Source organism: Cydia splendana, chromosome 2 (assembly GCF_910591565.1).
Source record: "Cydia splendana chromosome 2, ilCydSple1.2, whole genome shotgun sequence".
Lineage (NCBI taxonomy): Eukaryota > Metazoa > Arthropoda > Insecta > Lepidoptera > Tortricidae > Cydia > Cydia splendana.
Window position 1 is genome coordinate 21,536,538 of NC_085961.1, and position 22,703 is coordinate 21,559,240.

The window sequence follows — 22,703 nt, forward strand, 5'->3', positions numbered from 1 at the left end:
ACATGTTTGTTAGTAGGTATTATATTAGTTACGTTGTTAAGTGGATACTGTTTTACAGGTATCGAACCATGAAAGGCATCGACGACGATGACTGAAAAAGGAGAAGTCAATAGGATGCTGGGTAAGTTGTTTTACTTTTTTCTATATTTTATACATATTCAGTAGTCACTGTATTATAATACTTTAAACTCTCGCGTTTTGACACACACACATTTGATATTGAATACACATAATTAAATGTCATTAACGGGTCTAACGCGATTAAATTTCATTATTGTACCTTTTTCCCGACGTTTCAGCCAGGTTGCACTATAGTTCGTTTTTTTTTTGCATTAGAAATAAGGTAAACAATCTTGATGTGTCTTTTAATTGAAAAACACGTTTTAAAAATAAGTTACGGCAAATATGTAACAATTATGAATCTAATACGATCATTTATAGTCTTCTGCTTTCATAAGTAATAGTTACTGATTTTTATAAAGCGTTTTTCAATTAAAAGACATGTCAAGATCGCTTACCTTCTTTGAAGTTCTTTCTAATGCTAAAAAAACTATAGCTGTGGTCACGGAAGACTCACCACGCTCACGTGACCACAGCTAGTGCAACCGCTGAAACGTCGAGAAAAAGGTACAATAATGAAATTTAATCGCGTTAGACCCGTTAATGACATTTAGTCACTGTATTTATAAAATATTGTATTACTTCATTTTAAAAGTCGATAGCTGGGTTGGGTAGGCACTTAGGCAGTAGGCACCCATAATTCATTTATTGTCCAAGCAGGTAAGTACTTATACAAAATTACAAATATAAGACCATAAATCATTTATCAATGACTTCATTAATTCATGTTTCGTAGGGTGGTTTATACACATAGTTAGTAAGACATAGTAACGTTTCTTATTTCGGTAAGTAAATGTTTGTAGAGCTCCTTAGTTGCATTGCACTCACACCTAATATCGATAGATCGAAGATACTTAGTTTTAGATCTACTTGAAAACCGAACTCGAAGTTATACAATTCTTACATTAATAGGTACTTAAAACTACAGAATGAAAAAAAAAAACTATCTCGTCAGGACATTCTGTAGTACTCGTACTCCTCGGACTCCTGCACTAAAGGCCGTACATACACAAAATAAACCCAATAAATGTAACTTCTTGGTACCGTCATTATATCCAACTTAGCCCGCTTTTTTTTAAACAAACACGTATTTTTCAAAAAAAAAATATACACGTCATATGACTTTTTTTGCTCAGCACGCCCATAGTGATCAAACGCATCAGTTTAATTGAAGAAAAATTTTTTAATGATGTTTTTACCCACTTTTTTGGCGTTTTAGAGGGCGGGCAAAGATATCCGGGGTTTGCGCCAACATTGCCCACGTCAATTTGGTGTTCAAATACAGCTCGTATGATGATGATGTCTAAGGATCACTTAAAGGTTTTGGGCAATCCTACCGTTCCCTGTTAATAACTTGGCGATAAGTGTAAAAACTTTTGAATAAATTTGGTGGGCAATGTTGCCTACCCGGTTTTGGCCTTTCCATACAAGACTCACCCAAGCATTTTACAAAGGCTAGGGTTGTCACTTTAGAGAAAACCTTACTATTGTTTAATGGCCTAAAATATGAGTTTTGCTGTATTTTTCATGCGTTAAAAGGATAAAACATCTAAATAAAGGATAATAAGACCAATTAAATACAGTATATATTTATAAACTTACTTTAGTGTACAAACATAACCTTCTTTTACTTGCGAAGTTGGGTAAATTAGTCAATAGTGACAACCCTAAGCCGTTTTTGGTGGTGGGCAATGTTGGCATCCATAGGTCTGTAAATTACCGGATTACATTGCCCACCGCCAAAACTTTTGTGTCTTTAGGCCTTTTTAGATTAAACCTCAATGGACATAATCTATGCTCCATGTTTTTATAACTGAAACCTGGAAATATTAGTCAAAGGGTTCTCAATTTTTTTCTACTTGCATTCATTTTTCAACAATTTTTTGCCCGCCGAAATATACCCTATATTTGACAACTCGCTGAAAATTCCCAAGTCAAGTTGTGCATATGTTTGGTATATAGTTTTGTCACAAATTAAATATATTTTTTACTAAAAATAGCAGGGTGGCCATAAGTATTTTAAATTTTCTACATTAATGAATTTGTTTAAAATTGTCGTTTTGGGCAAAGTTTCCCCTGGTGGCAAGTTGGCTATAATGACGGTACATCTAATTTGAAATAAAATATTGATTATTAGATATCAATAACAAATAAAATAAATTTTATAAGTTCTCCCAAAGCTTTTTAAATTAACGTGATTAATTTTAAAAACATATATGCATCAGGTATCGCGACCGGTGCGGATGTCACGACTGCCGCTGCATCTTATATTAACATTAATTGTGACTTACCCAGCACATAAACTTTATGCACAATGCCAAATTGGATTTTCCCATGACGGCTTAAATTAAGGAGTGAATTAATCACGTCTACCTCTATCTACCTACATAAATAACAGGTAGCAATGCAGTATCTAACCATTTCTGTATTTTTAATAACGCAAGATAAATGTTAGATTTCTTGATCGTGACCTGTTTGATAAATGAGTATATTTTCTATTTCATAACAAAAGGATAAGACTTAAAACTCCAGACACGTGCGACTAGAAAGCACGCACAATACGTTGCTCCCTGATTACCGGTAGAATACCCAGCTACTATATAAACTTCGTAAAATCGATATGCAATTGATCCTCTACCTTATTTTCAATAGCTTAAAGCTCGTCATAACACATGATAGGGTTCTCAACACGGACTTAACCCTTTGACGGAGTCACTCAAGACTTGCCCTTCATTATAGCGGCTGCAATATCGACAGTGTTCAGGCGGTAGAGCTAAATAGCGAAGTGTAACTGCAAATAAATTGTGTTAATTTTTTTTTATTACTAGATAAAAAAGAAAATTGTGACAAGGGCATTGGCGCTATGTAAATACTGGACAGGATATGACAAAATAATCACTTTACATTTAGAACTATACATATTTTAAAATAAGATAACGTTTCCAAATTAAAAATTATGCGGTAAAATATGTATGTTAAGTCTACACCTATGGCAGCAATGGTGCTGATGTGTGTATTTTTATCCTTATATAGAAATCACGTCAAGGCTCCTGGAGTGTTTACTTCTAAGACATGTGTCTATTACGAGATGCATCGACTCAGTAACGCGCTCGCCTCTCGGACGACTTGTGTTGTGGGTGATACAGATAACCTATAGATAAGAGGTCTTTTAAAACTCATAACTAGTGTACATACTGGGATAATCTTAGTGTTTAACCAACTGTTACTTAACAGTACAGTTTATTGTGTTTGTCATCAACGAAGGTTATGTGGAACTCGGAAGTATATGGCAAAACATATACAAAAGCGGCGATAGTAAATACTGAAACGACAGTAAAGAAACCTGTGTACAAAATAAAAATAAAGAAAAGAAAAAGAAGACTTTACTTAAGTGAGTGTACCTACTGTTGAACAGTGAATAATGATTGGTTTAGTGTTGTGTATTTTCGGTAAGTTATGTGAACTCGCAAGGACTACAAATTCAGGAGTCGTCAAGGACACTGTAAACATAAATGATGTTAACAAACCTAAAATGAAAGGAAAAAGGCAACGTAAAAGAAGACGTAGGCGACGCAAAGGTAGGTACAATTTTAACAGAAGGATATTTTAGAGAAAATTTTTAGCTAATAATATGGTGCTGAGTTCCTTATTTTCGTAATTAAAAGCGAAGCCTTATCACTAACTAGTCGCTGGTTGGTTTGATACGCGGATTAAGTACAATTTGGAGGCCATCAAATTTCCATTATGCAACCTAGCGTCTCTTCTGACTATCAACTTACCAAGGTTGGCATTGGCAATGATGTAAGAAAATCAAGAGAGTTTCGAGCTCATAGTAAATTCAAACTGTAGCAGTAGGTAGAGACATGCAGACGCGACATCTAGTCGCGAGACATTTAATTAAGTAGTTAGGTACGTACCGAAGCGTCGTTTATACTGGTCTATTGTGAAATATACAATCAGCTGGCCAACGAGCCGAAGTTTTTATTCATATGGATCACGTTAGATGGCGCTAACGTATCAATAATTTAAGAGCGCTATTACATTTCGGCGTTGAGCGAGTTTAGGTATTTTACGCGCTGCGGCAGGCCGTGCGAGCTCAGTACGCCGATCCCTTCTACCACACTCGCACTACAATGATGGATTAAACATTCTTGATCCTTCGCGAAGCATATTGAAATCAACCATAACAACACTAACTGTACTTAACTTTTAAAGTTCTAAAACTGATTTGGTAAGTACGAAAATACTAAATGCAGTGCAAATGTACATAGGGGCTGTTCATAAATTACGTCATCTATTTTTGACGATTTTTGACCCCCCCCCCCCACCCCTCAAATCATCCAAAAATCAAGCTTCGGATGAATCTGTTTCCTCCTACGTCATGTTACCATCATCCGATGTCCAGACCCCCCCCCCCCCCCCCTCCCATTTGAAACGACGTAATTTATGAATAGCCCCATACTCGTACTTATGAAGGTATATTACTCGAAAGAAATTATAGGTACCTACTCGCTTATTTACATGTTTCGTCATTGCATTTGGTACCTATAGGTTGTAAAGTTTGTATCAACGAGGGTTTAAAAACGAACTGGTACTGAGGATCTGATGATGATTAAGGTGGTCAAGGATACCAATCAACCATGTAGTAACATGATTAGGCTCGTTTGATTCGTCTCAACAAGATCTTTGACACTGAAGATACACAGGGTCTGATGATGGAGCTGGAAGGTGGCCACGGGTACCAGTCTACCATGTAACTGAACCACTTCGTGTTTGGGCTCGTTTGATTCGTCTCAACAAGATCTTTGACACAAGACAGTACTCAGGGTCTGATGATGGAGCTGGAAGGTACCATTACCAATCAACCATGCAACTAAACCACATCGTGTTTAGGATCGTTTGATTCGTCTCAACAAGATCTTTGACACTAGGTGATACTCAGAGTCTGATGATGGAGCTGGAAGGTGGTCACCGGTACCAATCAACCATGCAACTAAACCACTTCGTGTTTAGGCTCGTTTTATTCGTTTCAACAAGATCTTTGACACAAGATAGTACTCAGGGTCTGATGTTGGAGCCGGAAGGTGGTCACCGGTACCAATCAACCATGCAACTAAACCATTTCGTGTTTAGGCACGTTTTATTCATCTCAACAAGATCTTTGACACAAGGTAGTACTCAGGGTCTGATGATGGAGCGCGAAGGTGGCGACGGGTACCTGTCTATCATCATCAGCTCCATCATCAGACCCTGAGTAGTATCTTGTGTCAAACATCTTATTGCGACGAATCGAACGAGCCCAAACACGAAGTGGTTCAGTTACATGGTAGACTGGTACCCGTGGCCACAGTCCAGCTCCATCATCAGACCCTGAGTACTAACTTGTGTCAAAGATCTTGTTGCGACGAATCGAACGAAACCAAACACGAAGTGGTTTAGTTGCATGGTTGATTGGTACCGGTGACCACCTTCCGGATCCATCATCAGACCCTCAGTACTACCTTGTGTCAAAGATCTTGTTGCGACAAATCAAACGAGCCCAAACACGAAGTGGTTCAGTTACATGGTAGACTGGTACCCGTGGCCACAGTCCAGCTCCATCATCAGACCCTGAGTACTAACTTGTGTCAAAGATCTTGTTGCGACGAATCGAACGAAGCCAAACACGAAGTGGTTTAGTTGCATGGTTGATTGGTACCGGTCACCACCTTCCGGATCCATCATCAGACCCTCAGTACTACCTTGTGTCAAAGATCTTGTTGCGACAAATCAAACGAGCCCAAACACGAAGTGGTACCCGTGGCCACCTTCCAGCTCCATCATCAGATCCTGAGTACTATCTTGTGTCCAAGGTCTTGTTGAGACGAATCAAACGAGCCTAAACACGAAGTGGTTTAGTTGCATGGTTGATTGGTACCGGTGACCACCTTCCGGCTCCAACATCAGACCCTGAGTACTATCTTGTGTCAAAGATCTTATAGAAACGAATAAAACGAGCCTAAACACGAAGTGGTTTAGTGGCATGGTTGATTGGTACCGGTCACCACCTTCCGGATCCATCATCAGACCCTCAGTACTACCTTGTGTCAAAGATCTTGTTGCGACAAATCAAACGAGCCCAAACACGAAGTGGTTCAGTTACATGGTAGACTGGTACCCGTGGCCACCTTCCAGCTCCATCATCAGATCCTGAGTACTATCTTGTGTCCAAGGTCTTGTTGAGACGAATCAAACGAGCCTAAACACGAAGTGGTTTAGTTGCATGGTTGATTGGTACCGGTGACCACCTTCCGGCTCCAACATCAGACCCTGAGTACTATCTTGTGTCAAAGATCTTATAGAAACGAATAAAACGAGCCTAAACACGAAGTGGTTTAGTGGCATGGTTGATTGGTACCGGTGACCACCTGCCGGCTCCATCATCAGACCCTGAGTACTATCTTGTGTCAAAGATCTTGTTGAGACGAATCAAACGAGCCTAAACACGAAGTGGTTTAGTTGCATGGTTGATTGGTACCGGTGACCACCTTCCGGCTCCATCATCAGACCCTGAGTATTATCTTGTGCCAAAGATCTTGTTGAGACGAATCAAACGAGCCCAAACACGAAGTGGTTTAGTTGCATGGTTGATTGGTACCGGTGACCACCTTCCGGCTCCATCATCAGACCCTGAGTACTATCTTAAGTCAAAGACCTTGTTGAGACATATAAAACGAGCCTAAACACGAAGTGGTTTAGTTGCATTGTTGATTGGTACTGGTGACCACCTTCCGGCTCCATCATCAGACCCTGAGTACTATCTTAAGTCAAAGATCTTGTTGAGCCGAATTAAACGAGCCCAAACACGAAAGTGGTTTAGTTGCATGGTTGATTGGTACCGGTGACCACCTTCCGGCTCCATCATCAGACCCTGAGTACTATCTTGAGTCAAATAAATACATATAGAATGTCAGGTCGTTTCAAATATTTTTAATCCTGTCCGGTAGTTTATTAAACTGTACCATTATAAATTATAATACTATAAAAACAGTGCTAGGATCAAAGTCTCTCGTTGCGGTTTACACGCACACAGTATAGCGTTTTACACGGCGCCCGCCGCACACAATGATAAAAAACCTCGTCGTCGCCGTTGAAAATGTGCGGAGCCGACCGACACACGTCCTGCCTCTACAAGCTCTGCCGCGGCACTGAGCTGGCGCAGCGCGCGTCATCGGTAATATAGAGTAGTTTTCAAAAAATTGCCAAAAAATTATAGTAGAATTTCATAAACACTAATGTATACCAACAGTATAAGCAAACGTTGCAGATTGCTTGAGTATGAAAATGACTTCGATATTAAGTAGATTTTCGTAGGAATTGACACTTGTTTCGGAGAGAAAATCGAGTTCGTTTTACTTTGATTTTCTCTTTCTCAAAGGTATGTAGGAAAAATATAGTTTGATATGCCTAAAGTACAGGGTATTAGTAATACAAAATAGCCAGGTTTAGCAGAGTAAAATTCTCAACATTTCCAAATAAGAGCTCGCCATTCAGTGCTTCACGGGGTTTTTCGGAAACGACCATCAGAAAAAAAATCATTACTAATTTAATAAGTCCTTTTTCTAATATTTACAACGATATTTATAAAGATAAGAAGACGCTTTTACTGGAACAAGTACTCATTGTTTCTAATAATGAGCGCAAAGTCCTGAATTTCGTCGACTAGTATCATCAATTTTGCATTATTTCGACTTTTCTTGTAAGAGCGCTCTTAATATGACATATGTGGACTGTGGTAGCATTTTGGTGGGCTGAGGTTTTGATATTTTGTATGGGAGTTGCTAGTATAGTCTTTTTTTTCGGCGGGGTTCGTCCCATAGTAAAAGTTGCTCTGCAAGTGACTAAATGTACAACATGTATACAGGATAATTAATCAGTCATGAAACGTATTTTTCACGTCGTCATTTTTTTACGGATGAAATATTATTTTCTTTAATTTCATGAACAATTGTTGTAGGGAGAGGTGACCAAGAAATTTGTAAAATAAAAATAGAATAAAACATAAAATAAAATAAAATTTAAGTTTATCAATATGATTGCCAAGCGTAGTCATTTTGTAGTCTCATTAAAATATCAGATTGCACAAAATTTACTCTCCTTTCTCTCATAGTCCACGTTCAAGTCTAGGCTAAGTCCATTTACCTATTTAGGTACTATGCATTATTAATTTTAAGAATGTGTAGGTAAATGTAATATGTTAAAAGCTAGCTAATAAGATAATGCCTTACAACTAATAGGTAATACGTGTAACAGTACTAAATTAAATAATTACTTAAAATCTATTCAATAAATGAGTGTGTACTGTCTCTTACGAAAATCGTTTTTTTCACGCCACTGTTCGGAAAATTTCAACTGTCTAGCTATCACGGTTCGTGAGATACAGCCTGGTGACAGAGAGACGGACGGACGGACGGACAGACGGACGGACGGACGGACGGACGGACAGCGAAGTCTTAGTAATAGGGTCCCGTTTTACCTTTTGGGTACGGAACCCTAAAAACGCCTCATAAAAGTGATAAAAAAAGTAAAAAAGGCGGGATCTGAAAATACTTACTGAATTGGATAGTATAAATTGTGTTTGACTAAAAATACAAGAAACACGTATCTACGCTCGCTATAATAATGAGTTCTTCTAGTGAAGAAAATTATATTCTAACGCTGACGCCTACCGAAATTCAAGAGACAGCACAGGCAGTGGCTAGTAATTTGCTACCAAAGAAATCGCGGGCTAGTACTTATAGTTATGCAAATGTTTTCTTATTTCCTCGCAGTAGTCGTGAAAAGCACTATGTAATGCTTCGGCCGGAAACGCTAAAGATGGACTCGTATTATTTCAGCTCAAACGCTCTCATCCATCATTTAACGGTTTTCCGTCCTCTCCTACAATGTACTATTCCAGATTGATATTTTTGCCATTCGCAATTTTTACCATTTTACTTTTTCTCAATAGCTTCCTTTTCCGAAATCATATTTAACCATTCGCATATTTTCCCATTATTTTAATTTTCTAATAGGTTTTCTAATCATTCGCATAATTTCCCACTATATTTCATTTGTTTACAATCACGGAAGACAAAAAATAGATAGGTGCGACGACGAGCGAAGCGAGGAGGAGTGTGTTAGGTGAACTGCGAGCAAAACAGTGCGCGGAGCCGAGCGAGCGAAGCGAGCGTGCCGCGGCAGCGGTCGGCGAGCGCCAGAACCGACTTATTTTATTGTACGATATTGATTTACAAAAAGAAGCTATTTTTTAGTTAGTGTTTCGTATATTATAATAAGAATACATATCCAAATTATGCGAATGGTTAGAAAACCTATTAGGAAAATAAGCTACTGGAAAATAAAATTAATGGGAAAATATGCGAATGGTTAGAAATGATTTCGGGAAAGGAAGCTATTGAGAAAAAATAAAATGGTAAAAATTGCATATGACAAAAATCGCAATCTGGAAATAACGATTTTCGGAAGAGACAGTACACACTCAAAAAAAAACGGTCACCCATCCAAGTACTGCCCACGCCCGACGTTGCTTAACTTTGGTCAAAAATCACGTTTGTTGTATGGGAGCCCCATTTAAATCTTTATTTTATTCTGTTTTTAGTATTTGTTGTTATAGCGGCAACAGAAATTATAGCGGCAACAGAAATACATCATCTGTGAAAATTTCAACTGTCTAGCTATCACGGTTCGTGAGATATAGCCTGGTGACAGACAGACGGACGGACGGACGGACGGACGGACGGACGGACGGACGGACGGACGGACAGCGAAGTCTTAGTAATAGGGTCCCGTTTTACCTTTTGGGTACGGAACCCTAAAAACGGACAAGTAGGTATCATTATTGTAACTTACAGTTAGTTTTCTTCGTTAGTTGCGTAAATTATAAAGCATCTCAATTAAAGGTACGGTTTGTCAAATAAAATGCCTAAAAAATTCTAATAGGTGTTAAATAAATAAAGTCCGATTGAACTCTCGTTTCGATATACATTAATAAATAGGTTTGTGGAATCGTTGCTGAGAATGTAGTTAAGCGAGTCTGTCGCAATTGTCGTAACTCGTAAATACCGTTAGTCGGCACAATCAAAAATAACGATACTAAATTTGGGACATCAGCCGCTCGATTACATTGAAGAGTTATGGAATCATTCCCACGCACGAATAAATTCGGAACATCCGGGTAACGTTACTGTTATTACGTTACCTAAGTTTTCAGGTGTTATATCTAGGTACATATAAATAAGTTAATACTTTGGTAATGTTTTGGAATCTTTAAGTGATCGTAATTTGGGACAAGGTTCTAGTTAACTACTTATAGCCATTGGTCAGGATCTACATGCTTCGTACATATACTGCATGTACTCATGTGATGCGACCCCGGCGATCCAATATTTTTTACCACATGACCTAGTTAGCCGAACATGGCTGAACTGTGACTGAACGCAGAAGATAGGTCACGTAACGGCCTCTAGCGCTTTCAGTATTTCAGATGAGATTTAATTTCGTGAGTCATTGAACCCGACATTATTTGCGCTGTTAATTAAAACTCCACTTTGTTATGGGGTGATCTGCGTTCCAATGAATTCGGTATTTAATTCGAGTTCAAGCCCATTGACTAAACACGAGGAACTCCGTTACACTCCGTTATACGTTTTTGGACTGGTTAAGTTTTTAGTTTTGAAATAATTATATTGCTTGTAATATGTATGTTAGTTTATCTATGGGCAACTAGTGTCCTGAAATAAAGTTATGCATTTCATTTTTCATTTAACTTAAAAATAGATTTCGCAGTTTAACAATTTTGAAGTAATTAGGTAGTATTTTGAAGGACAATACAGAATTTGTAAATTGAGTTAAAAGACATTTGCGGGCTTACATTAAATGAGATCAGAGCGAGCAGCTGTGTTAATTTTTTTACAGATAGGTAAGTAAATAGGTACCCAACTATAATTTCGAAACATTTCCTCATAACATTCTAACGTAACAGAATTTGTAAATTAAATTAGCTTTCTTGACTTAAATAAGTACAGCTTCTACAATTTATAGTTCTCATAATATTTTTTTTATTTCAATTTTAACTAGTTTTTTCTTGCAGAATTTGTACTAATGAAAATCCAAATTCCCACTGCCCCTTTTGACTACCTCAGGAGGTTATTTCCCTAGTAATCCAGTAACTTTGTCGAATTTTGTAACCTGGCTCTTTTGCGTCAAATCCGGTAGTTCTGATTTTCTGACTTATTTATGATGTTGGCCCAATGAATAATACAAGTTTGTGACTTCGAGCGCCGAACGCAACTTTGACAAATATCGAAAAACCCGCGAACATTTCAGTTTTCTTTTAGATTTGGGCGATTATAACCCTAAAGGAAAATGATATATTACTTGCCCTAGTTGCTAAGAGCAGGAAGAAATATAGCATAGATTGGACCTGGTGATCCGACCCTTGCGCCTCCCTTTTTGGGGGGTAGGCACGGTACGGTCTCAAGCTACCTGGCCAAATCAGCTTTATTTGACCTTAGGAACAATCGTGCCAAGCTGCATCGCCTGAGACAAAAGTGCATATTCACTGCACTTAGGTACTTACCCTACGAATACAATTTCATTTTTTTTTTTTTTCGGAAACTACTAAATGTACAGAGACAATTCTAGTCTCGTATTGTAGCAAATTTAGTCCACTTTAAAAACGTCCTGAGAAGGCACTATCAAAAACTAGTCCTTTAGGGTTATAATCGCCCAAATCTAAAAGAAAACCGAAATTTTCGCGGGTTTTTCGAAATTTGACAAAGTTGCGTTCGGCGCTCGAAGTCACAAACTTGTATAATTCATTGGGCCAACATCATAAACACGTCTGCAAAAAATCAAAGCTACCGGATTTAACGCAAACGCGAAATGTATAAAATTACTGTATTATAGGTTATTAAACGGCATATGTGTCCTGGTTAAAACTGTGTTTGCGTAAAAGAGTAAAAATCATTAAGAACATCCGTCCATCTTCACAAGCCCTCACGATTAGCAGAATAGGAACTCCCCGAGAATACAAAAAGAGATGAACTAGGTAATTAATTAGCTGTACCTAAGCGGGCTTAGTCTAAATTATGGTTGTTCCCATGTTGTTACACACAATGCTTTCTTGTAGCTACTCAGGGGTCATTCACTCGCCGATCCCACATTACCTACTGCCCAATGTGGTTCGACTTAGCAAAAGTACCGTTCGGTTTTTTAGACTGCATCTAGAGGACATGCTAAATGTGAGTAGAAATAAGTACGTATACGTACCATCTAATATCGAATTCCGTTAAATTTACAGGGTGGCCCAAAAATACGTTGCCAAAGAATAAAATATTAAGGAATAATTTTCTTATTTATATGCCTTGTACAATATACTATTACTTAAACATTAAAACTACAATCATTTAACATTTAACTGAAACATAATATATTAGTGGCTCTGAGCTGTAGACCTCGCGATAAACTTAGAAAATGTAAAAGTAACTTTTTCTATGCATTTTAGGTTTTGGGATTTTTATTTTATTTCCACTAAGAATCGCGAGCTTAGTAATTTATTATTATACGAGATTTTTTTTTGTAAATTTTCACAATAGTTACCAGGAAGTAGTGTCTGGAAACGAGATTCCGAATGCGGCAACTTCCCAGTTGTTAAGTATTGTTATTATTACAATGCCTAGGTTAAATAGGGTGATAAGAAATCTGCAGTGAAAACTCGGGATTCGGGATCCTCAATGTCCTCTTGATATTGACATTTGATTATTGACACTCGGATATTGACATTATGGAAAATATTTTTGCATAATTTGATATACATTACATATATTAACAATTGCTATGCCCCTACGTTTGACTTTTATCGATTTTGTTGACTATTGTGAAAATTAGGAGCGAAAAACAAATTTCATAGGTACACATTTTTAAATGCTCCTAACTCTTATAACAATTGTAAAAAATCGAAAAAAAAACAAACGTAGGGTATAGCTGTAAGTTACAACCAATTGTGTCAAAATATTTTCAATAATGTTAATACATATCCAGAGAGTAAAATGAGGACTACGTTTGTATGAAAAGGCCAATTCGCGTGGGTCGTCCCCTTTCGTTTTAATGATAAGCCAGCATCAAATTTTGGTTTACAGAAAATGAAACAGATGGGTACATTTTATTTTAAACTATTTCAGACGTATACGTCCCACAATATACAGTACGTTATAACAGTCGCTGTTTAATTTTGTCATTTGGATTAGGTACTTCATCGTACTTCTATATTAGATTTAATTAGTACCTAAAGCCCGCATGAGTCAGAGGTTTGGCATCGGCTGATTGTTGAGGGTCCACACATGACACGAAGGGCTCGCGATGTGTAACATGCGGGTCAATATCAAATCCTCGCTTAGCATCTGCCACATTACACGAATTATCTCTTTTTTACCTGTTAATTTGTATTTGTTATTCACCCCTCTGCCACAGAGAAACTGGGTTTGTTGTCACGACACGAGTGACGTCGACCACGCTGAAGTCGGCCGCAGGTGTACGTCAGTTGCGCGCGCAGCGCTTGCGCGATAGACGGTTATACGGCGGTGGTGCAGTCGTGATCCGATTAACAACGTCAGTTTTAACTTACACCATACAACAATATGATTATCTCTATTGATTGTTTCAGTACATGTCTATCGCTTGATTTGATCTCTATAGAATAAAATTTGGGCCTGACGAAATAAAATAATTGCACGTTTTTCATGTTGTAAACGCTGGAATTCCGGCATCATAATGCAATACTTTGTCTTTCACTACAGTGCATTATCGTTCGGCCTTAATTCTAGTGTTTTATATTAGTTATGATTATGATTAGTTAGTTTGAGGGGAAACTCTTATATTTAGTTTGAGTGGCAGACGAAGTATCAAGATGTGTTAGCGCGCGAGTCGTAGTATAGTGGGATTAATCCCGGTCTATTTGCGTCCCGTTCCCGCGTCCCGTGCTCCCGCGGGCACCCGCGACTGACTTCAGGGTGTTCCCGCCCCGCGCTCCCTGTCTGCCCCGCCGCTCATTCACGCGATCAGCCAATATTTGGATCGGGATAGCGTGCTCGCAGCTGTCAAATCAAGCGATACGCAGTTACTGTACTACATATTAACAAATATCTTATTTATTTTGTTTCACGTTGCAGTGTCTTTACTTGTGTTTTGTCACGTGCAAAAACAATGTGAAAAGTGGTTGTTAAAATATCTTCTTGATTACTTTTATCCTTTTTGACTTAAATTAAATCGATCGAACACGCAAAATGTGAGGTGATTTTACCCTCAAAGTGTTAAAAGTGCTAAGTGATGAAGGTGCGTTGTACGCGAATTTGGCACCAAAGCGACCGATCATAAAGGATATATTGGAAAGAGAAAATGCGGATCAAGCTCACAGACCTTCGCCCGAATGGTATAGTTGGTTTTCTAATTACCCCCCTGTTTTAAACAATTAAGTAATCTGCGCTAAAATAACCTTAATTATTCAATTGACCATTAATATAGCTATATTATAAATATTTATTGCCAATTATTAACATTGATTACGGCCATACAGATGTGTTACTCGCCCCCCGTCCTCTTATTAGAGAGGCGTTCCTAATCTTTTAAATTGCGATGACTGTGAGCGACGACGGTGGCGATTGGCGCAGCCGCCGGCGAGGTCTCGGTTTCATCACCATCATAAAAACAATACCTCGCTCCCGCATCCACAGCCCCACACTTGCCCAACACCAATTGTTTATAGTGTCAAGTATTGTCTTCACACTATTGTAGCGTTAAGGGTCTAACCCATATGTAGGTATTTAACATTCAATTAGTAACTACACTGAAGAGAAATTAAAACAGATCATTTTAGATGACAATTTTTTACCTACAGTGACCGATTGTACCGTTTTAGTACATATTTACTTTACCTACCTACATACTCGTACATTACTTTCGAACTTCTACCTAGTAGATTTACTACTTGATTAAGGCCGCCTAATAGTTCGTTTGTGTTGACATTATTAATTTTAAACTTACATTGCCGGCTAAGTAGCTTCTACGAGTTCAATTGATCTATTAAAAAGCCACAATGTATCAAAAATTGCGTGCGATTAGTTGCAAGGTGAGTAGGGCCTTTACACTTTGCACGATTACTAGTGATAGGTAATCTCGTTACATTTTCTTGGCAGTGTAGCTGAGTTAAACTAAAACTAATTTCATCTGAACTTATTGTTGTTATTATTATTATTCAGAGCCCACTGTGTCCCACTGCTGGGCAAAGGCCTCCCCACTCTTTTCCACTCGTCCCTATTTAGTGCTGTATCTGGCCAGTCTCTCAAAAAGGAGTCCAAGTTATCCCGCCATCGCCGACGAGGTCTACCGGCTCCTCGGTTAGACTCATGGGGCTCCCACTCCAAACTGATTGTTAGTCTAATTATAATGTTAACACAAACGAACTCTAATTGACCATCTATCTCCCTAGAAATTGCTTGTTGCCTTGAAAATAAACGTGTTGCAGCCCACTAACGACTAATACCTACCTACCTACACCTACAGAAAGTTTGCTCGATACTTACACCTAAAATGAAATAGAAAAATTAACACGGATATCGACGTCGGCCTACACCAGTTTAAGGACACTCCGTTCGAAGTTTGTGTTAAATAGTTACTTACCTACTAATTATAATGAAGGTACCTATGTGTTTGGTCTGAGTGTCTTATTGAAAAAAAAAACACGAAGGAAGGCTTATTTACTAACTGTCATATCTACAAGTGATGGATGACACCAGACTCCACAAACGTAATAAATAGGGCACACTGTATGTGTATAAGTATTATCATTTGAGTAAACAACCGAGGTTTTGTAATGATGATCTAAATTTTCTAACCGGTATCTATGCAAACCTGGTTGCTTTGTGCATTGCTGATTAATCATAACTTAACCTGGTTGACCACTGTTTGCTGATCAGTTATTATTAACAATGTTTTCTGGTCCGTATTACCAGGCAAACCAGCACAAAGTATGATCTCCGTTTACCCATAGTTGCTAGGGATCTCGAAGGCAAAGTTAAACTAGAAACGAGTCCATTCGAGACAAAATGTATTATGAATTACAATGAAACTCATCGGAAGTGTCTAGGCCCGATGTAAATGTGGGCTTTTGTAATTCAAACAAGCCTTTTATTCCTTTAACGAGGTGCTAAATAAGTATGTTTGGTAAAACAGTTAAACCGTACAATAATTTTACACCATTATCATAGGAAACGCCCGTTTCGCTTACCGCTAAGTTCCTTAAAAGATACGTTTATAATTGAGTGTAATGTAGTCTTTATTAACAATCAAGGAAGTTGTAAATGGTTAACCATGTAAACGCAACTTTACACATGCTTAATGTCTGGAGGTAGATACGTAACATATAGGGTTTCTGCTCGAGAATTCTCGAGGCGAGAAATCTCGAGAAATTTGTCTTTCGGCGAGGCGGGAAAAAAAGACTCAATGCCTCGAGAACTCGAGAAATAAATCTGTTGTCATAAGTAAAAAGAAAACACGCGTATAACACTTGATTTGTCTATAGTTTATTTCTTTGGGTAGTTAAATAAATGTAAACAATTTTTTTTTTACATTTTCCGGTACTACAAACATTTATTAGTTAACCAACTAAATAAAAAACTGCCTTGATCCGTCGCCTATCTTTCTGGCTTCAGCTGATTTTCATGTTTTGAAACTTTTGAACTACTATTATGTGTAAATAATTCGTCTAGTTTTAGGTTCATAATATCGTTTTTTTAACATTAGAAAAAAGGTAAACAATTCTAAACTGTATTTTTATTAAAAAAAATCGTTAATGATTAATAATTGTTACATATTTGCCGTGACTTATTTTTCATAAGTTTTTCAATAAAAAGAGACGTCAAGATCGCTTATCTTCTTTATAATGCTAAAAAAACGAATTATGGGACCATTTAATAACAAATATTACAAAACTAGATTAATAAATCTAATCATCTCGATATAGGTATTTATCCTATTAGCAAAATAGCACAATTTTGCCAGCTTCATTGTTAAGTTGAGTAAGTATTAATATTACGTAGTAAAACTTCTGTAAGTTTGTCACATAGAGTTAAATTAATTGCCTAATAAAATACTATATTGTGGTTTGTATACATTTTGTTAAATAAAAATAACTAATGAAATACACCTATAGTTTTTTTTTGTTTGTTGTTGATGATCATTTGTAGGAACAATAAAATTACCATTTGTTTGATTTTTGATCTAACCTACGACTCCTACGAGTCTAACTTGCAATAAAGCAAAAAAAGGTGTTTTTTTTTTCAACTTTCAAAATTTCTCGAGATACTCGAGAAACTCGAGAAATCGTGGTCGAGAATTCCCGTGCCTCGAGAAATAAACCCTAGTAAACATACTACTACTTAAATAGTACCTATGTATAAATATATGGTTGAGAGAAGATGCGTTTAAGTCTTCACGGGATGAATACGCTCAAATAAATAAATAAATAAATTAAAATAGAGCTGGATTAAATCTATTGGAATCAAACCTTAGGTGCTCTATCTTAGCTCACTCTCCCCTATTGTAATGTAGGTACCTCATTTTTCATTCTCTCTTTACACATAAAGGCTGTTTTTTCTCTGTTCGGGTAAAGCAGAAATAGAAATTTAGGTATACGAATTTTGTATCGCCGAACGTTTCATATTTTTCGGCTGTTTGACACCACAGAACAGAACCAACCCTGACTACAATTCCTTAAAATATGTACACTGATTCAAACAGGTATAATTAAAATGTGAACAATAGTTACTCGTAAAGGAAATCAATAAAAGTAGGTGTTATTTTGTATGTCCTCAAGTTTAACAATATCGAGCGTCCGATTCCGAAGTCCGTCTCCCTTGATTGACTGCACTATACACCCTGGTGTCTGGGAGAGTTTCCTAACTCGATCGATGACTCCCTCGCTTTCTTTCATCCTATACTTATACTGAGATGTAGGTATCTAAGACACTGTTAATTATTCGTTATCGCGTGGGTACGGATTCGGGATCCATATCCGAATTCTCAGGGCTAGGTATTGTTATCGTTACATAAATGTGCGGCAAACATAACTAAATATTATGCTCTATTGTGCACTTGATATGTATGATACCACGATTCGATGAATTGATTAAAGGTTCTTAGCCTTCTCTTTTTTATCAAAATATATCAACACGCTTATATCGCCATTTACATTTTGTTCGGTCTTGATTTCTTTGCAGCGATTTTCCCCAACCATAATCACTTTAGTTTACAGATATTCTTCACTGGCCACGTCGGCCACCGACAATTTTTTCTTATCAAAAAGCGACAGACCGCGAAACATAAATTGATATACCTAGGTAGAGTTAGACCAAGAAAAGTCTGCAGCGATTTCGATAGCCCACGCAGTGCAAGTGTTATTTATAGGTCATAATTTCATAGAAGTTTGACGTTTAAAATGACACTTGCACTGCGTGGGATATCAAAATCGCTGCAGTCGTTTCTCGGTCTGACTCTATAGATTTAATGCCGTGATCACTACTGGCAGTTTAATACGAGGAAGAAATGGCTATGTTCTATTTCAAGTGTACATATGCAGACGCGGACTAGACATCCGGCTGATTTTGCCTTCAGATAGTTTTGTTTCAGTCAACTTCAAACGGGTATCATTTGTACCTTCGAGCTTCGTATATTGGTAACTTCATGTATTAACTTATATGTATTATTTACTCTTACTATATACTTATAAGTATTTACTCGTTTAATTATATTAGTAGAGCATTGGATTCGTTGCTGTAGAAATTTAACTCTTGCATGAAAATTAAAGTTAATTAAGTATAATGTATAGCCTGTCCGATTTCTAAGGTCAAGTTCACCATACATATACTATGGCGTACTTGATCTTAGCAAAACGTACAGACAACTTTACAAGCCAACGTTCCAAAAATATATATACATATATAAAAATATATATACATAAATATATATACATATATACAGACAACTTTACAAGCCAACGTTCCAAAAATATATATACATATATATATTTTTGGAACGTTGGCTTGTAAAGTTGTCTGTACGTTTTGCTAAGATCAAGTACGCCATAGTATATGTATGGTGAACTTGACCTTAGAAAACGCCTCTAAGAGCAGTGTCTTACACTTACTAAGTGTCAGTACACTTAGGTCGTGTATATGTATATGTTTTTGGAAAGTCAGCTTGTAAAGATGTTTATAAACTCTATGCGTATCATATCACAGAACAATATCAGACAGAAATTAAATTTGTTTTATAATTTGGGCAAGCTGTACATTGATATTGGTAAAAAATTTAGCCGATACTTAAATTTATTAATACTGTACATCAGTCTCACTTGGATGGGCAGCTGCAAAAGTGAAATTGATACGCAGTCAGAGTCTTAAGAATTCCACGCAGTATTCGTCCGCTTAGCGTGCCCATTTCGACATTGCCGGATTGAGACGAGATTCGGTTACTGCACAGTAAAAAAATACCATGACTTAATTATTAAGTTTCACTGTGTTTTTGTTTCCTCGTTAAATATGTATCAAGGTTGCTTTAGACCTTGACTGGAAAGGTTGGGATTAAGATAAGGTAAACGAGAAAATTAAAACGCCAAAAACTGTGTCTTAATTCTCCGTTAATGTTGACGAGAAATAAGGACTAGTGAAATATTTAATACAACAGTTTAGTGTTGTTAGGTATTCTATGTAGGTATTCAATACATATAATAAGCTAGAAAGCTGATATTTTCGTTGCTGGTTGCTTGGCGTACATACATATCTAACCAATATCTAACATTTGTAAACAATGTGAATCAATTTTAATATGTACCGGTCTTAGACCGGTACATATTAGGTCCTAGTACATAGGCACACAATCTTTGATGACCATTATACATTTCAAATGTACTATTCTACAAACACTTGTACACCTATTAGTTGTTGTATGACCATGTACGGTTTTGACCTAGATCACCTTAATTTAAAATAATGTTCGTTTGATAAAATATAGAATTCGTGCCCTATAATGCTTGTAGGTCAAAATAGGTTATAATATTCGTTAAATTTGCACACAATTCATCGTGTCAAAATTGATTTGAAAGTTTACAACATTGTACAAGTAGAGAGTTTGACCTCAAGGCCTACTTATGTCAGACAAACAGCATGTTTAAAAAAAACATTTCGATGTTTTTGAGTTTTTGACTATGCTCCCTAATATTTAATTTTTTTCACATGTACCTACTTTAACAAAGAATATTTATTCTTTGTTAAAGTAGGTAGGTATGGCAAATATGTATATTATATTTTTTACCTAAGGACCTACCTAATTGTTTATAGAAAATTATTTTATCTTATAGGTACCTATTTTAAGAGAAACAATTTTTGACGTTTTTGTCCTTTAAAACTATGTATTTAAAGAGATGTTATACGAGTATGATTTATCTATTATCTGCAATGGATATTTTATTACTGTTGTAACTTACATAAATTAAAAAAAATATCGTGGGCGAAGAAAATGACAAGTAATTTCCAACGTCGTAAAGTTGTTTGTAAAGGACACTTTACTGTCAACGGTCTCAGCCCTATTAACTGATAACACTAAAGTACACTGGCCCAAATCTTCTCCGATACCTACCTCGCTGTGTCGCTGTAGAATAGCTGTTAAACGTTCATGCTTGTTTGTATGTAGTCGACTCATAAAAGGTGACATTTATGGATCGGGTTTGTTGCCTTTCAGCTGTTTTATTTTGAATGTATTTGTTTACATTTTATCGTTTGCTAACGAGTCAGCCTGTACAATATGTAGGTACCTACTTGTATGCCTTTTTTTGGCACGCACTATAACCTATATAATTTGATGGATTTTGGCTTTTGGCATTATGACTTGAGCTCATTTTCTTCTCTGTTGTATGAGTGGCATACTTAGTGATTTTAATTTTCGTAATTACTTGATCAAGTTATTAATTACAATTCCTATATGCATGTTATTGTATAAAAAAAAAGGTTTAAATCAATATGTGTTTCAAGCTCCTGGAATGGGAAGGACTTGGCATCAACATCAACGGCGAATACATCACTCACCTTCGGTTTGCCGACGATATCGTAGTCATGGCAAAGTCGACGGAGGAACTCAGCATGATGCTCGATGACCTCAACCGAGTTTCACAACGGGTGGGCTTGAAAATGAACATGGACAAGACGAAACTTATGTCAAATGCCAATGTTGTGCCCATCCCAGTCTCTGTTGGGAACTCGGTACTCGAAGTTGTTGACTCGTACATCTACCTAGGACAAGTAGTCCAATTAGGTAGGTCCAACTTCGAGAAAGAGGTCAACCGCCGAATCCAACTCGGTTGGGCAGCGTTCGGGAAACTACGTAATGTCTTTTCGTCCGACATACCTCAGTGCCTCAAGACGAAAGTCTTTAATCAATGTGTGTTACCAGTGATGACTTACGGCTCCGAAACGTGGTCTTTCACTATCGGCCTCATCTCAAAACTTAAAGTCGCTCAACGAGCTATGGAGAGGGCTATGCTCGGAGTTTCTCTACGTGATCGAATCAGAAATGAGGAGATCCGTAGACGAACTAAAGTCACCGACATAGCCCACCGGATTAGCAAGCTGAAGTGGCAATGGGCAGGCCACATTGCACGCAGAGAAGATGGCCCATGGGGTCGAAAAGTGCTCGAGTGGAGACCACGGACTAGCAAGCGCAGCGTAGGACGTCCACCCACAAGATGGACAGACGATCTTGTTAAGGTCGCCGGAAGACGCTGGATGCGGGTCGCTTCCAACCGGCACGTATGGAGGTCCAAGGGGGAGGCCTATGTTCAGCAGTGGACGTCTTATGGCTGAGATGACGAAATCAATATGTTATCCCTCTTGCGTGCAATAAATACGAATTTAGTTTTCCTTAGCGATCGCTTTACATGAATGAATCACCGGTACTCTAAAATATAACTCTGTACTTACATATTTTTACTGTTGAATTCAAGTAATAGAAAAGTAACAAACGTTGCTGGTTTTTGCTTGGATATCAGTGTAAATAAGCTATAGGTACTTTTACATCCGTTTTGATGACAGCACAGTATAAAATTACAAATGCGATTTGTACATGACCTATTATAAGTAATCGGCTAAAAGTGTAACAATATATATAGCCCTAAAAGTTTTGGCTTAGCCGTGTAACCTTCACGCGTATCAAGATTGACTATACTGTCTGTACATATAATTTTCACCGGCATCCCTTTGGGGGCGGCGATGATTCATCCGGTACTTTCCGGGAAAACTCTACGGGAGATTAACGCCTCGAGGCAACGATGGGGCTAGTTTATCCCCATGCAATATAAATCTTTGATACACGTAAAGGCCATTGCGGCAATTTTCTAACCAATTGGAAGATGAGATTTTCCTGTTCATTTATTACTGTATTTATCGTTTGATTGAATTTCAAGAGATGTATTTCGTAAAAAGTTTTGCCCCAATAAA

General features: G+C 37.4%; 1 protein-coding gene across 6 annotated transcripts in view; it reads left to right on the top strand.

Annotated features, from left to right (window-relative positions):
• Nucleotides 1-22,703, top strand: part of LOC134805565 (uncharacterized) — a 77,012-nt gene that overhangs the window by 3,689 nt on the left and 50,620 nt on the right. For 2 of the 6 annotated variants that reach the window (XM_063778868.1, XM_063778863.1), the window contains exon 1: nt 3,527-3,698. In XM_063778868.1, coding sequence (XP_063634938.1) covers nt 3,542-3,698 — 157 coding nt within the window. In that variant the 5' untranslated portion in view covers nt 3,527-3,541. Of the gene's footprint in view, nt 1-58; nt 122-3,524; nt 3,699-13,707; nt 13,771-14,330; nt 14,591-22,703 lie in introns of those variants that run through there. The other 4 variants (XM_063778853.1, XM_063778859.1, XM_063778841.1 and 1 more) reach the window with 4 other exon arrangements.